The sequence below is a fragment of the Mobula birostris genome, chromosome 3 (genome assembly GCF_030028105.1).
Source record: "Mobula birostris isolate sMobBir1 chromosome 3, sMobBir1.hap1, whole genome shotgun sequence".
Classification (NCBI taxonomy): domain Eukaryota; kingdom Metazoa; phylum Chordata; class Chondrichthyes; order Myliobatiformes; family Myliobatidae; genus Mobula; species Mobula birostris.
Window position 1 is genome coordinate 68,462,139 of NC_092372.1, and position 17,091 is coordinate 68,479,229.

The following is a 17,091-nucleotide window of genomic DNA, read 5'->3' on the forward strand; positions in this document are numbered from 1 at the left end:
ACAAAATGCAGGCCTTTGTCAGATACAACTTGCTCTGGTACCCCGAATCTGGGAATGACTTCTTTCAACAAAATATGCACCACGATATCAGCTTTGTTATCTGTGGTGGGATATGCTTCAATCCATCTACTAAAAACATCAAGAATTACAAGACAATACTTACAACAGTAATTCGATAAAATCCAGTTGTAGTTGGCAGAAAGGGCATCTTGGCAATGGGCTACATCCCTTTGGGCATGGGGTGCCTTTTCCTGGATTATGTTCTTGGCATATCAGACATCATCTAGCAACATTCTCTGCTGCTTTCTCCAGGTCCGGGCTCCACCATGATTCCAGACATTGCCTTAGCATTCCCTCCTTGCCAAGGTGAGTATTGGTATGCACAAAATCTACAATATAGTCCAGTACAGTTTCAGGTACGCAGACCTGACGGGCAGGAGTAAGCCCGAGGTCCTCGGTCGGTGAGTAAAAACATCCAGCCGATTCCCAGGTGGCTTTCTCTTTTTCAGAGGCGTCCCTCTGTAAAACACGCTCATTCTCAATTCCAGGCACACCCTTTGATTCGGAAATGGGGGATTCAGGTTTTCCCCAGCGATCCGTCATTTGGGGAACAGTCAGTGCTCCGGTAAGGGCAGCTTGCTTCACAGCCGAGTCTGCTCTGTTGTTTCCACGGTCGGTCTCAGTCGTACCGTCAGTGTGTGCAGAGCATTTAATAATGGCCAATGGTAAAGGAAGACAGAGACGGCGGAGAAAAGGCTGCCGATGTAAATTTTATTAGTGATGGGCATACCAGAGGAGGTGACATAACCCCTAGCTTTCCAAAATTTGCTGAAGTCATAAGCAACTCCAAAGGCATATCTAGAATCTGTAAAAATATTGGCTGATTTCCCAGTGGCTAGGATGTACGCTGTACTGAGTAAAAGAGTTCATCTTGTTGCACCAAGTGAGAAGAAAGAAAGGAAGCGGACTCCATGGTTTCTATGTCGGAAACAACAGCATATCCTGCACGGCACTTATCTTGCTTATCTATAAAGGACCTTCCATTTACATAGAAGACCAAGTCCGGGTTAGCGAGGGGGATGTCAGTCATGTCAGGTTGGACTTCTATCAATTGGTGATTTATTGTTACACAATCATGGTATGGTGAATCTAGATGCACGGATGGGCATTCTGAAAAGGTGGCTGGGTTCACAGTAGAACAGGGGAAAAAATGGGGAAGGGGGTTCTGTAGGAGAAGGACCCCATATCTAGTGCAGCTGAAGTTGACAAGGCCCAGGAATTTATGTATCTGAGTCGGTGTAGTGTATTAACAATGGGGGTTAATTAGCACAGGTCAAGGGCTGAATCTGGTACTTTCTGGTCTATTAAGATATGTACTACATTGGTGCCACAATTGATAACAAAACCTTTTAAAAAACAAATAAATCTTTTTTCTGACAAACTTAACACACTAATTTTTTTTTAAAGAAGTATAATGTAGTGTCCTTATATTGTTCAGAATTGGACAAAATCAAAAATTAACCTTTCCCCACAAGGAAAGAAAACAAATATTAAAATAAAAATGAACTTTTTCCCTCTAGATGGCCTCTGTGGTTTGCTTTGAAAGACTGAACTAGACACTTCTTTCTGACAAGGCCACAGATTGTTAATACAGCTACAATGATAAATAGTGATCCTCTTTATCTGATTTACAGCTTTCCTAGAAATACTTTGTCTTTGTGAATTACTATCTAATTCAAAATGGCTTTCAGAAGTTTGAGTGGATTCTAACTAGTTCATATTGTTGACTTTAACCCTGTCGGCCACCTTGCTGGGCAGGGCTTGAAGGAAGACAGCACAGTACTGTGGGGACTGGTTCCATCTGCCTACAGCGGATCTCCCAATCATGCAGAATAAGCGGCATTAAAGCATTCTAGGAAACCATCACCTTTCCTGGGTTTATACTTTAAGATCTATGGAAGGGGCCAGAATGTGGGATAAGGCGTCCAATATATTTTCAACGGTCCGCGGTTCAGTTTGTCTGGTCGCGATTAACTGGTCGTAGTTGCCATGCCCGAGCCGAGTGGTGAATCGTGTCTGATCAGTAGGAATCAGGGCGGCCATAGCCAAAGGGAACAAATCTCTGAAGTTAGCAGAATAAATAGTCAGGACAGTTCTTAAATAATACAGAACCCTTGGGGGTTGACCTTTTTGTCAGGGGCAACATTCAGTATACCACAGAATTCGGAAGGGGTCCAGGGTTTATGGATTTGCATAGTAGGTGCTTGTCTCACCACACCAGCTTGTGGGTTAGGAACGGTCCTCATGGGCAATTGATACTGAGTCTGTATCAGTCCTGGTAAAACCAATGGCCCTTGTTCAGGGTCCAGTCCGGGAGAGGTCCAGTCTGACTGCACGTGCGGGGAGAAACGGGTATTGGGCTTCCCAAACGTTCTGGAGAAACGGTCGGTGGCGATGCAATGACTGTCGAGTTGGCGGCTGAGGCACCAGGGTGAGAACCATATGGGGGTGGGGAACCTGACCGTGGTAAGACAGGTGCCGACGCAGCTGTGGGTAGTATGGCAGGATTATTAGCTCACTTTACCCATTCCCAATCATCATCAGTATCATTTGGGGAAATCGGTCAGTATGTCTGGATAGAGATGGGGTATCCCAGAATTATTTTTATTTTCCATTTCCCTTTATTCATTCTTCCACGGCCAGTATGTTTTGTCTCTGATACAATTTATTTCCCCGGCTCCTGTTTGTTTCTGTCCCTTATCTCATTCTTCACAAATCGCTCTCAACTCTTGCCAATTCCTAGGGTTGCCTCTTCTATTATGTACGTCTATCCCTCTCCGCTTAGCATTATCAGTCAAACAATTTATGTCTGGCTACTTTCATTTCTGCCTCACATCGCCATAGGCCAATCAGGCGACCATACTCTTTCCCTGCCTTCCCTTTCCATATTGAATTTAAATCAAATGTACCTCCTGCAGGCCAATTGTCTTTTCTCAAATTTTTAGACAATTGGAATGACATTTGTCTCAGTTTCTTTCCATTATCTGAATATTTGTCTATTATTTTCTGTAACCTACTCCCTCTCCCCTTTGTCTAAGCGTATTCCAGGGGTCTCAAACCGCCCGTCTCGAATTTTCCATTCCCTTTGGGTCCCTTCAGTGGATTTTCCCCGCCAAAATGAGGGAACAAACAGAGTCATCAGAGAGCAGAGATGAAACAAGTTAAAGCTTACCTTGTGGGCCCGTTCGTCTCTGATTCACCCCAACGGTCTGTTGGTTCACTTATTCAATTTTGGTGAGGGGTCTACCACATATTGGGACCCTGCTTGCTGTGCCAGGATGTCGATCTGCCTCTCTGCCTGAGGCCTTTTGGTTCAGACCCAGGGAATAACTGTCAAACACGATTTACTTGAAAGTACATACTGTTTATTAGCAAGCTTGTGTCTCAGTTGGCAACACAGAGTCTCCGTTCACTGAGCTTGAGAAAATCTGCAGCCAAGCGAGCCCAGAATAGTGTTTGGAGCTACTGACACACATTGTTATCAAATACATATTCTGATAAGGGGTACACAGTGTAGTCCTCATGCAATAAACACTTCTTTGTTCATACATTATTCTCACACCACGACTTGTCAAGCTGCCAATAAATCAGTTAGGTTTTAGCTCTTTTAATTCTGCATGTAATTCCTCCACTATAAGGATCTGCTGTCGTGCCATAGCAAAGGAGTCAACTTGTTTGTTCCATCTAGTTATTTTATCGTTACCGTTAGTACAAATCGCATAGTTTATAACAGTTTACAGCAAGTAGTTCAAAAGCAGAAGAGGTTCATAGTTAGCTCACCGTGTTTTATCAGAGTTCAGAAGAAGTAAGAAACTCACATAGTTTCCATAACTGTCCATTTACACGTTACTCTCCTAAGGTATAATGAGCTTCACTGCATTGGCTGCAAGCTTTTCTTGAGGCAAAGAAGTTCAGCTGCTTGAGCAGAGCAGGAGGGAAGGTAGTTGTGTCATCTTCACAGATATATGACACGCACATGCCACATATCCACTAAAATGTTCAACTAATTTTTTTTCACATCAGATCAGGAGGAAAAGCCAAAGAAAAATTACATGCAGGCTTACACGAAATGGTATTTTAAAACAGGCAGAATTAAAATCAGTCAAGTTCTTAAGTACAGTTCGGGAACAGATTATTTAAAGTAAACTGTGTGGGCTACAGTGCATATGGGTGGCAGTGAAACATAAAAAACCTACAGAACAATACAGGCCCTTCGGCCCACAAAGCTGTACTAAACATGTCCTTACCTGAGAAATTACCTAGGGTTACCCATAGCCCTCTACTTTTCTGAGCTCCATATACCTGTCCAGGAGTCTCTTAAAAGACCCTATCGTATCTGCCTCCACCACAGTCGCAAGCAGCCTATTCCACGCACTCACCATTCTCTGCGTAAAAAAAACTTACCCCTGATATCTCTTCTGTACCTACTTACAAGCACCTTAAAACTCTGCCTCTCGTGCTAGCCATTTCAGCCCTGGGAAAAAGCCTCTTGACTATCCACATGATCAATGCCTCTCATTATCTTATACACCTCTATCAGGTCACCTCTCATCCTCTGTCACTCCAAGGAAAAAAGGCCAAGTTCACTCAACCTATTCTCATAAGGCATGCTCCCCAATCCAGGCAACATCCTTGTAAATCTCCTCTGCACCCTTTCAAAGGTTTCCACATCCTTCCTATAGTGAGGCGAAGGAGGTCTCAGGATACTTGGAGGCACATGATAAAATAGGCCATAGTAGCATGGTTTCCTCAAGGGAAAATCTTGTCTGACAAACCTGTTGGAAATCTCTGAACTAACAAGCAGAATAGACAATGGAGGATCAATTCATGTTGTCCACTTCAGTTTTTTAAGACCTTTGACAAGGGCCACATGTGAAGCTGCTTAACAAGCCAACAGCTCATGATCCAAGGTAGAAGCGGAAACTGTTATCAAAGCTGCCTTGACCCATGGGCATCTTCAAGCCCAGTGGACAGATTGTCTGCTAACAAGAATACACCCCTTGTGGACATCCCCATGTTTACCCCTATCGTGCCTACTGTTCCATTTCCATCTTTCTTGGATCTAAGAACTGTAAAACCCATACAGTTAGAATAGTTAGGCTAGGCATAGCTCAAATACCATCTATAAATTTGTTGACGATACAACCATTATTGGTAAAATCTCAGGTGGTGACGACAGGGTGTACAGGAGTGAGATATGCCAACTAGTGGAATGGTACCACAGCAACAACCTGGCACTCAACGTCAGTAAAACGAAAGAGCTGATTGTGGACTTCAGGAAGGGTAAGATGAAGGAACACATAGCAATCCTCAGAGGGATCAGAAGTGGAGAGACTGAGCAGCTTCAAGTTCCTGGGTGTCAAGATCTCTGAGGATCCAACCTGGTCCCAATGTAGCTATCGATGTAGCTATAAAGAAGGCAAGACAGCAGCTGTACTTCATTAGGAGTTTGAAGAGATTTGGCATGTCAACAAGTACACTCAAAAACTTCTATAGTTGTACCGTGGAGAGCATTCTGACAGGCTGCATCACTGTCTGGTATAGAGGGGCTACTGCACAGGACTGAAAGAAGCTGCAGAAGGTTGTAAATCTCGTCAGCTCCATCTTGGGCACTAGCCTACAAAGTACCCAGGACATCTTTAGGGAGCGGTGTCTCAGAAAGGCAGCGTCCATTATTAAGGACCTCCAGCACCCAGGGCATGCCCTTTTCTCACTGTTACCATCAGGTAGGGGGTACAGAAGCCTGAAGGTACACACTCAGTGATTCAGGAACAGCTTCTTCCTCTCTGCCATCCAATTCCTAAATGGACATTGAAGCTTCGGACACTTCCTCACTTCTAAAAAAAAATATACAGTATTTCTGTTTTTGCACGTTTTTAAAAAATCTATCAATATGCATAATTGATTTACTTGTATATTTATTATTTTTTTTCTCTCTGCTAGATTATGTACTGCATTGAACTGCTGCTGCTAAGTTAGCAAATTTCATGTCACATGCCGGTGATAATACAACTGATTCCAATCAACTACACTGTTCAAAACAAAAATTGCTAGTCACAAATGGGTCATATGAGGCGCAAATATATATAAAAAAAGTAATAATGTTAGAACTTGAGATTTACAGTGAAATTTGAAGTAGTTAATCTGGTAACAAATAGCCAAAATTTGGTCACTGTCAATTTCATTAAGTATAAAACAAAGCTATAAATTAAAATATCATATGAATTGTATAGGACAGCTATTATAATACCTTTTAAATAATGCACAAATTTGCCCAGAGGCTACAGTTAAGCAGCTGGGTAGTCACACAGGTATTGTCCCTATTCCCCTTAATAGCTTTAATCCTCTAATGTTATTGCTTTTGGCAATATTGTAAAATCCTCACAATTTTACTTAATTCTCATCTCACACAATTAATAATATGTTTTTCCTTTATCCTAGTGTACGTTGCAACTTATTTACACTAACGTTTATTAAGACAGGCATCCATGCTTGTAGAGTTAATCTGTATACTTTTGAAACTTTTACACACGCATTCTACATATTCATTAACATCACTGTCTCCTGTCCAAAACTTTTTTTTGTGCCAATCTACAGTGCAGAGGAAAACATTTTCTTAGGGCTCCTGCTAAATCAGTTCAAGATACATTTAAATCAACATTTTGCTCATCCCCTCTGCACTCCTCCGCCTCCCATAGTGCTGTTGGGAACTGCCGCCTGAGGCAGGGAACCGACTAATGCCAGCCACACTGAGTACTCAAGAGCTGTTATTTGGGCTTTCACACCTTCATAGTTAGTTCACCATGTTTTATCAGAGTTCAGAAGAAGTGAGAAGCTCAGAGCTTCCATAACTGTCCATTGGCATGTACTACTCCTAAGGCATAATGAGATTCACTGCACTGGCTGTAAGGATGCAAGTCATTCACGCTTTGTCAAAGACGTGCCTGGGGAAGGCAGGGGTACAGCATCTAGACTCAGTCCCTTGTTCAAATATGAGCAGCCTAGGATTTAGGAATGATCGGCTACCGGGGCTGAATTCCTTTCTCCTTTATTACAAAGCCAAGGGCTAGGCATCTCTATGCAACCTCCAAGTAACTATCATCGCTGATAGCAAAACAAAAATAACTGGGCCCAGAACACACGTACTCTTACCACTCAAGCATTTTTATTTTACTTATGCACAAGGGGAACAGTATGGCCCCTGTCACCCACACGGTTCTGAAGTCGGAACAGAAAACTCTTTTTAAATACAGAAATGACTTACCAGTTACTGATATTGATCATTGTAAATTGGATATGTTTGAATTCTTTCTCGCAAGATCAATCATCATTCACAATAGAGGTATGAAAAAAAATCAAAAGTTCCAGCGAACAACCAAAGATATTTTGAAGTTATGAAAGGCAATAGAGCCTCAGGTGTTGGTTATGTTCTTCCGTTATTCTTATCGTCTAACTCTCGCACCCCCTATTGTATAAAGGGACACTATATTTTCTGGAAAAGCCTCACTACAGAGGCCTCACTCATCTGGCTTTAAGTGCACACTTCCACAGTCAACCCAGCCTATCTCTTCTGCAGCAAGGCCACAGACCACAAAATACAAGAACAAACTTGGGCCACTGACTGATCAAGTCTTCTCCAGCATTTTATCATGTCTGATCCATTTCCCTCTCAGCCCCAATTTCCTGCCTTCTCCCTGTATCTCTTCATATACTGATTTATCAACCTCTACCTTAAATATACCCAATGACTTGGGCCTCCACAGCCACCTGTGGCAACCAATTCCACAGATTCACCGCTATCTGGCTAAAGAAATTCATCATCTCCATTCTAAATGAATGCCCCTCTATTCTGAGGCTTGTCTTCTGGTCTTAGACTCCCCCACCATAGGAAATATCCTCTCCACATCCACTCTAGAGGCCCTTCAACACTCAACGAGATCCTCCTTCATTCTTCTGAATTCTAGCGAGTACAGGCCCAGAGCCATTAAACTCTCCTCATACTATAAGCTTTTCAATCCCGGAATCATTTTCGTGAACTTCCTTTGAATCCTCTCCAGTTTCAGCACATAAGGATCCAAAACTGATCACAGTACAGGTGTCCCCCGCTTTTCGAACGTTCGCTTTACGAAACCTCACTGTTACGAAAGACCTACATTAGTACTGTTTTCACTTTCAGAAGGTGTTTTCACTGTTACGAAAAAAAATCAGCATGCGCCCCGAGCAGCTGCTCTCCCCCAGATTCGGAACAGCATTCTAGCCAGCATTGCTTAAACACATGCCTGTGAGCAGTCGTTTGCAAGATGAGTTCTATAGTATCGGAAAAGCCTAAAAGAGCTCGTAAGGGTGTTACACTTAGCGTAAAACTAGACATAATTAAGCGTTTCGATCGTGGTGAACGAAGTAAGGACAAAGTGAGTTTGGCTTGTGGAAGCTGACGAAGAGATGTTGAAGAGGTTTTGGCATCCCATGACCAAGATCTGATAGATGAAGAGCTGATGCAATTGGAAGAAAAAAGGATAACAATCAAAACTGAATGCAGTAGTGAACTGAACGTGAAGACTTTCACTGCAATGATAAAGTACGACTTTAATTTTGAAAGGTACGTGCCCGGAGGGTGGGGGCCACTGCACCACCCAAACTCCGATGACTCAGCCTAACACACCACCATCAGCGTAGTGTGCTCGGCGCTGACTTCCCGATTCCCGTAAGTGATACTACACTGTACATACATTATTTCTACTTTATATCGGCTGTGTATTTTTACGTGTTATTTGGTATGATTTGGCAGCTTCATAGCTTAAAGGTTACTGGAGAGCACTTGTGCCGTGTTTTTGCCGAGAGCGCTTGTGTGAGATTTTCGCTACGGAGAATAGTTCAGTAATGATTGTGGAAAAGTATTTCTATTTTATATAGGCTGTGTATTTATCATATCATTCCTGCTTTTACTATATGTTACTGTTATTTTAGGTTTTATGTGTTATTTGGCATGATTTGGTAGGTTACTTTTGGGTCTGCCAACGCTCAAAAAATTTTCCCATATAAATGGTAATTGCTCCTTCGCTTTACGACATTTCGGCTTACGAACTGTTTCATAGGAACGCTCTACCTTCGGATGGTGGGGGAAACCTGTACTCCAAGTGAGGCCCCACTAGTGCTTTACAAAGTCTCAACATTACATCCTTGCTTTTGTATTCTAGACCTCTCGAGATGAACGCTAACATTGCATTTGCCTTCCTCACCACCAACTCAAACCTGCAAGTTAATCTTTGAGGAATCCTACACAAGGACTCGCAAGTCTCTTTCTACCTCAAATTTTTTAATTTTCTCTCCATTTAGAAAATAGTCTATGCTTTTATTTCTCATACCAAAGTGCATGACCATACATTTCCTGACACTGTATTCCATCTGCCACTACTTTGTCCATTCTCCTAATCTATCTAAACCCTTCTGTAGCCTTTCTGCTTCCTTAACACTACCTGCTTCTCCACCTATCTTCATATTGTCTGCAAACTTGGCCACAAAGCTATTAATTCATCCAAATCATTGACATATAACACAAAAAAACAGTCCTAATACAGACACCTGGAGAACACCACTAGTCAGCTGTAGCCAACGAGAAAAGGCTCCCTTTATTCCCACTCTCTGCCTCCTGACAATCAGCCAATGCCATATACACTAATATCTTTACTGTAATACCATGGTCTCTTAACAGCCACATGAGAGGTACCTTGTCAAAAGGCCTTCTGAATATCCAAGTACAGAACATTCACCAATTCTCCTTTGTCTATTCTGCTTGTTATTTCTTCAAAGAATTTGTCGGGCAAGATATTCCCTTAAGGAAAAGTAAGCAGAGGTGTCCCCAGCAGTCTCACTTCATAGTTCTTGCTTGACTACAATAGCTCCAGGCTATCTTTGCCTTACCACAACTTCCACAGAAGGCTGAGAATAAAGAGTTGTTAAATGTTACAAGCTCACTCAGGGTTAAGATGAAGCAGGAAAAAGTTGATCCCAATAGCAAATGAAGCAGATTTTGGCTATTTGTGGCAAAATACAGAAAACATTCAGGCAGTAGCGATAGTGGCATTCATGCCATAAAATGTTACTTCCAACTGGGAAATTGACTACTATAGTTATTCAATTGAATTACAATTAATGGCTTCCCCACTATCTTTGTCCTAACATTACTATTGACCAGCAATTTAGTTGGTCTAGCCAAATGCGAATTCATTGAATGCCTTCTTAATTTTCATGAACTATCAACTATCACCCTACAAATCTCGCTATGTATTCCATTCATTAAACCTCCATATAAAATAAGAGGGATTGTACCTCAGGTGTTATTATTGCATTTATGTAATTTTATTCCAGCTTTAGCATTTTAATATATTGATTTTCACTTAGCTTATGCCTCTCCAAGAATAAAGCAATACACTTCTTTTGTATATAAAAAAAATCAGAAACACCTTATAATCCATCACAGTCTATATTACAATGACAATATACTTTTTATAATGGAAGATCCAACTATTGTATTATCTACTTATAATCAAATCAAAAGACTATACAGGCTTAACGTGTTGCACTTTTGACTGCACTTATTTTCTACCTTCCCTTTTGTAGCCATTTCCTTCAATTATTATCTCCAAACAACATCATTTCTGGTACTTTACAGCCTCCCTTTGTTAATCAATTTCTTTTCAACAAAAGTAACCCAAATGTTTTACTTACACTTCAAAGCATTGAAGGCTAGATCGTACACTGTGCGGTGGAGTTTGTCGTCTTTGATTTGTGGAACAGGTGACTTGAAATTATTGTCATAGCGTATAAGCCTCCTAGGAGGAGGTTTCTCATTATGTATGCCCTGAAATAAGTGAGCTGAAATCATGTAAACAGCATCAGGGTAGCCATCATTCTCACCAGTATGTGTCCTACGTGAGATAGTCAATTCATCAATATGTGCAATCTCTGATGAAATTTCAGATGAATAATCTGCTCCTTTTTTTGTATGCAGCATTTCTGAATTCTTAATTTGAATGACGAATTGAAATCTTCAATAAGTTCCAGTTTTCCTGCAAAGATCAGAAGGCAAATTCACCCTAGCTAATAAATTATCTTAAATGAATTTAAAGCAATTATACTAAGCAGAACAATTTACAATGAAAACAATTCAACAGTTGCATTTGTAACATTTTACTTTCAGTTCAATTTTATTTTATTGTAAATTTTCCATCCTTTCCAATTTCTTTCTGCTAGATTTCATGCCTTCTGCAAATATTTATGATTAAGGTATAGTTCCACTGGTATTGGGTACTCATCTCTAATGATACTCACATAATCGCCTTGGAAGGACCAACAATTTTTCCACTGCAAAGGAAAATACAAAAAGATAATTGTGCTTTTTTACTATCTATACATAGCTATTTACAACATATTCAAAGGAATAACAATAATAAGTGCATGGATGATAATTTGAACTGGAAGAATAGGTATTTTTGCCCACATGTGCTGACAAAAATAACAGACAATAGTGAAAAACAACTCAAGATTTTTTCCCCCATTGAAGAGTTAGGCGATTAGATGGTTAGAGATGGTGACATAGTCATGTGGCTGCAGCCTCAAGTTTCACCTACGAGTTTAACCACATAATGCAAACTGGCATCTTAGTGGAGAACCAAGAAAATGTAGCAGCAGTAAAAACGATGTCCTTTAGATAACCCATTACACTGTGGCCCCCTTCTCAAAAAAAAAAGAGAAAAATTTCTCAAGGTATTATTCTGCAAAAGAGCAGGGAGCCCTCCTGGATAACCCTATACACCTCTGCCCCCATTAAGGATGCCTTAAAGCCCTCTACTTTTTTCACTACAACAGGCCTGATCAGTTCCCCTCCACCAGCACCCTCCTCCATCTGGTGGAGATGGTCCTCACCTTCTACAATTTCTTTTTCGGCTCCTCCCATCTTCTCCAAACTCAAGTTCTAGCCATGGGTACCTGGGTGGCCCTAGCTAAGCCTGCCTTTTCATTGGCTACATGGAATAATCTATGTCCAAGCCTTTCCTGGTAATGTTCCCCAACTCTTTCCATGCTACGTTGATGACTGTATTGGTGCTGAGCTTGTCAATTTCATCAACTTTGCCTCCAACTTTCACACTGTCCTTAAATTCACTTGGTCCATTTCTGACACCTCACACCCCTTTCTCGATCTCTCTGAAGTCAAACTGTCTAGTAACATCCTTTAAACATCTACCAATTCCTACAGCTATCTTATCTCTACCTTTTCCCACTTCTCCTTAAAAATATGCCATTCCCTTTCCCAGTTCCTTCATCTCCAACGCATCTATTCCCAGGATGAGATTATCCTTTCCAGGATATCAGAAATATTCTCCTTCAAAGAATGGGATTTCTCTTCCTCCACCATTGATGCTGCCCTCACCTGCATCTCCATTTCCCAGACATCTGTGCTCACCCCATCTTGTTGCCACCTCAACAGAGATAAGAGTTTCTCTTGTTCTCAGCTACCACCCTATGAATCTGCACATCCAACAGGCCATTCTCTACAAATTCTGCCATTTTCAATGGGACTCTAGCACTAAACATATCCTTTACCTCACTCCACTTTCTGCTTTCCACAGATTCTTGCTACAATCAACACTGGCACACCACTGGAATTTGCGCTTAGCCCACTGCTCTACTCTCTCTACACCCATGTCTGTGTGATTAGGCATAGCTCAATTGCCATCTATGAACTTGCTGATGATATAACCATTGTTGGCTGAATCAGATGGTGATGATGATGAGGGGGTGTACAGGAGTGAGATATACCAGCTAGCTGAGTGGTGTTGTAGCAACAACCTTGCACTCAACGTTAGTAAGACAAAAGAACTGATTGCTGACTTCAGAAAAGATAGAATGAGAGAACAAAAACCAGAGTGATCAGAAGTAGAGAGAGTGAGCAAAATTTATGTTCTTGGGTGTCAACATCTCCAAGGACCTAACCTGGTCATAACATATTGATGCAGCTATATGGAAGGCAAGACAGTGGCAATATTTCATTAGGAGTTTGAGGAGATTTGGTTTGTCACCTCAAACACTTGTAAACTTCTACAGATGTACCACGGAGAACATTCTGACGGCTGCATCACCATTTGGTATGGGGGAGGGGTGGGGAGTACCTACTGCACAAAGTCAAAGCAAGTTGCAGGAAGTCGTAAAATTATTCAGCTCCATCACGGGTATTACCTTCCGTAGTATCCAAGACACCTTCAAGGAGTGGTGCCTCAGGAAGGCGGCATCCATCATTAAAGACCCCCACCACCCAGGACATGCCCTCATCTCATTGTTATCATCAGGAAGGAGCTACATAAACCTGAAGGCACACTCAGCAATTCAGGAACAGCTTCTACCCTCTGCCATATGATTTTTAAATGGGCATTGAAGTCATGAATACTACCTTACCACTTTTTAAAATTTGTTTTGCACTATTTATTTTAACTATTTAATATACATATATACATACTGTAATTCAGTTTTTTCCTATATTTATCATGTATTGCATTGCACTGTTGCCATAAAGTTAGCAAATTTCACGACATATGCTGGTGATATCAAATCTGTTTCTGAATCACTTCTTCTGTGATCCCCTTGTCATTATTCCCCTCCATTAATCTCCCTCCTAGCACTTATTCCTGCAAGTAGAAGTTGTTTTAAACCTGCCCATTCAGTGACTCCTTCACCTCCATTCAGCGCCCCAGACAGTCCTTCCAGGTGAGGCAAATCTTCACCTGCAAATATGTTGGGGGTCATCTACCATATCCAGTGCTCCTAATGAGGCCTTTGGGAGACTGGATGTAGATTGTGGGACAGCTTTGTTGAGGTCCTTCGTTCCATCCGCAAAAATTAGGATTTCCTGGTGAACAACCATTTTAATTCCAATCCCTCCTCTTACCTCTTATCCTCAACTGCCTATCACCTCCCCCGATACCACTCCACCTTTCCTTTTTCCCTCATGGTCCACTCTCCTCTCCTATCAGTTTCATCTTCTCTAGCCATTTACCTTTTCCATCAATCACCTCCCAGCTTCTTACTTCATCCCCTCCTCCACCCATCTGGTTTCTACTATCACCTTTCCCCTTTCCTTTCCAGTCCTGATGATGGGTTTCAGCCCAAAACGTTGACTGTTCATTCCTTTCCATAAATGCTGATTGAAGTGCTGAGTTCCTCCAGCATTGTGCGCATGTTGTTGCTCTAGATTATGCAACTTTTCTTTGTAAAGTCTTGCTGTACAAATTGACTTTTGTATTTCCAACATAAATAAAAAATTGTCAGCGAGTGCTGTGATACTTCATATTGTAAAAGGTGCTACATAATTCCCCCTCCAATACATTATCCAGAGTTCAGTCAGCAATGCTCAGTCAACTCCATACATATTTTTCTGAAGTTCAAAGCTAGCATTGTTTAAATAAAAATTATTTAATGAATAGTAATATTTCCTGCCTTGGTTGAACTGCCTATCAAATTATCAATCTACACCAAAATAAACTTCATTATATTGCACTGGATACATCTATCCTCAAACCTGCTATTGAAACTTAAATACTTATTGCCTTGAACATGTCTCATTAGATCCATGCACCTTACCTCATTCTGTTTACATGTTCATCATTGTGCTGTATTCAATACAGGCAATTTATTGATTTATGTAATAAAATAGCTACAGGAAAAAGTTATTTCCCATGAAACACCGCTTTATCTATGATCTCACAATAAAACTATCTGAAATAATTTTTGTGTTACATCACTAACCAACTACTGTCTAGCTTTTCACTGTTTTCAGACTTTTAAAAGTTAAACAGACAAAAAGTTAAAGAGGCAAGAAATTTATAGCGCTGTCTGATATTAGAGATAGATAAGAAGATGGAGAAGGAACATAGAAGGATAGAAATTTGAGGTAATCAGCAAACACTAGATTGTCATTTAACAAGGATGATGCACCCTCAATACTTGGTGCAAGACTTATTATAGGAAATAGAATTTGCTGCAAACTAAAATATGGAAAGATAGAGAATGCAGAATTGAACAATTGGCATAGAAAATTTGGATGGAGTCTGAAGGTACAGATGGATGTAGAGGGTGGAAGGTGCCAAATAGATTGAAATTGTGATGGAGAAGGGTAATGTTACAGAAGAGGAAGCAAATTATTTTTGTGTACATTAAGAATTTGGAGTAGGTGCTATGGAAGTTTCAGTTCAGGTTTTCAGGAGCCTAAGAAAACACAATCAGTTTGGTTCAACCTATGGCGGTGATTGGGAATAAAAGAAAACACAAGGAAACGCAGGGGTGATATACTGCGTCCGGTGCTCCTGATGTGGCCTTCTACATATTGGCGAGACCCGACGCAGACTGGGAGATCGTTTTGCTGAACCTGTGAGTCGGCTGGGGTGATATACTGTGTCCGGTGCTCCAGATGTGGCCTTCTATATATTGGCGAGACCCAACGCAGACTGGGAGATCGTTTTGCTGAACACCTACGCTCTGTCCGCCAGAGAAAGCAGGACCTCCCAGTGGCCACACATTTTAATTCCACATCCCATTCCCATTCTGATATGTCTATCCACAGCCTCCTCTACCGTAAAGATGAAGCCACACTCAGGTTGGAGGAACAACACCTCATATTCCGTCCCCCCTCCTGTCTTCTCCTATCATTTTGGATCTCCCCCTCCCCCTCTCAAATCTCTTACTAGCTCTTCCTTCAGTTAGTCCTGATGAAGGGTCTCAGCCCGAAATGTCGACTGTACCTCTTCCTAGAGATGCTGCCTGGCCTGCTGCGTTCACCAGCAACTTTGATGTGTGTTGCGGGAATAAAAGAAAGTTGATTGAAGTATGGCAAATTTGTGTTCCATCTATGATTGGATATCAGGCAGGCAGTACAACAGCACAAGGGAAGGGAGATGATTAACAGTACATTCTAGACCACTGCCTTGATAGCGTGGAAGGATAAGGGCTCCAAATGAACAGGAATACCACCAGCTACAGTTTCTCCCTAAGTCACACAACATATTGATAATACAGTTAAACATAGCGGATGCTGGTATTCCCAAAGTAAAAATACTGGAGTTACTTGTGCTGAAATATATCTCCATCCTTGAATCAAAATACATGTTTATATCTAACATCACAATTAGCTTCTTCCACCAACTTCCCAAAAGCAATTCAAGTCCGACATTAAGTAATGGCCTTTTCAATGATATCCATTCCAAATGATGGTGGATTATGGTAGAGTTAGATCCCATCAGCATGATCTACATGCAATGTGATCACCCACCTGCAAATGATGCAATCTTTTGATGAGAACAAAAGACTAAAGGAACAGATCAGTGTGATAAGATCAAGCTTTCATTAGGGACTTTAGAGTTATTATCAAAAGGTAAACCATACAAAAACAATGACGTAATTTTGGGTAACAGAAGTAGTTGGAATACAACAATGAAATTAATGCCAAAGGATAAATTGAAGACCGGGAGCAATACATGACCTTCACAGTCACAAAGATTAACACTTCTGTTTCCTGTCAAGTTGTGGGTGGGCAAGAAAGCTGAATAGAGAAATGAAGGCAGAGAAGTAGTCATCAAAATGGATCTTAACCTAGGTGAAATCCTAATTTCACAATGCTGAAAACTAAATTATTTTGCTGACTGTGAGTTTAGCAAAAATACCACCAAGGAAAACTAAAAACTAACAAAGGACACAGTTCCCCAAAAAGTAATTGTGCTGAAATTTTCTGCTGTGATTGCTCAGAATCAAATTTAATATCACTGGCATATTTAGTTAAATGTGCTGTCTTGAAGCAGTAGTATATTGCAATACATAATTTAAAAAACAATAAATTACAATTAGTATATACATAAAAATTAAATGAAATAAGCAGAGCAAAAAGAGGGAAAAAAATAATGAAGTACTGTGGTGTTCATGGGTTCATTGTCCATTCAGAACTCTGACGGTAGAGAAGTTTTTCCTGACACGTTGAGTGCGTGTCTT

At 41.0% G+C, this 17,091-nt stretch overlaps 1 protein-coding gene across 1 annotated transcript in view; it reads right to left on the minus strand.

Annotated features, from left to right (window-relative positions):
* LOC140194618 (putative methyltransferase NSUN7) overlaps positions 1-11,074 on the minus strand; it is an 89,792-nt gene extending 78,718 nt beyond the window's left edge. Inside the window, exon 1 of the mRNA XM_072251859.1 lies at positions 10,789-11,074. Within this exon, the coding sequence (XP_072107960.1) occupies positions 10,789-11,074 (286 nt within the window). The remainder of the gene's footprint in view (positions 1-10,788) is intronic.
* Between the last annotated feature and the right edge of the window lie 6,017 nt (positions 11,075-17,091).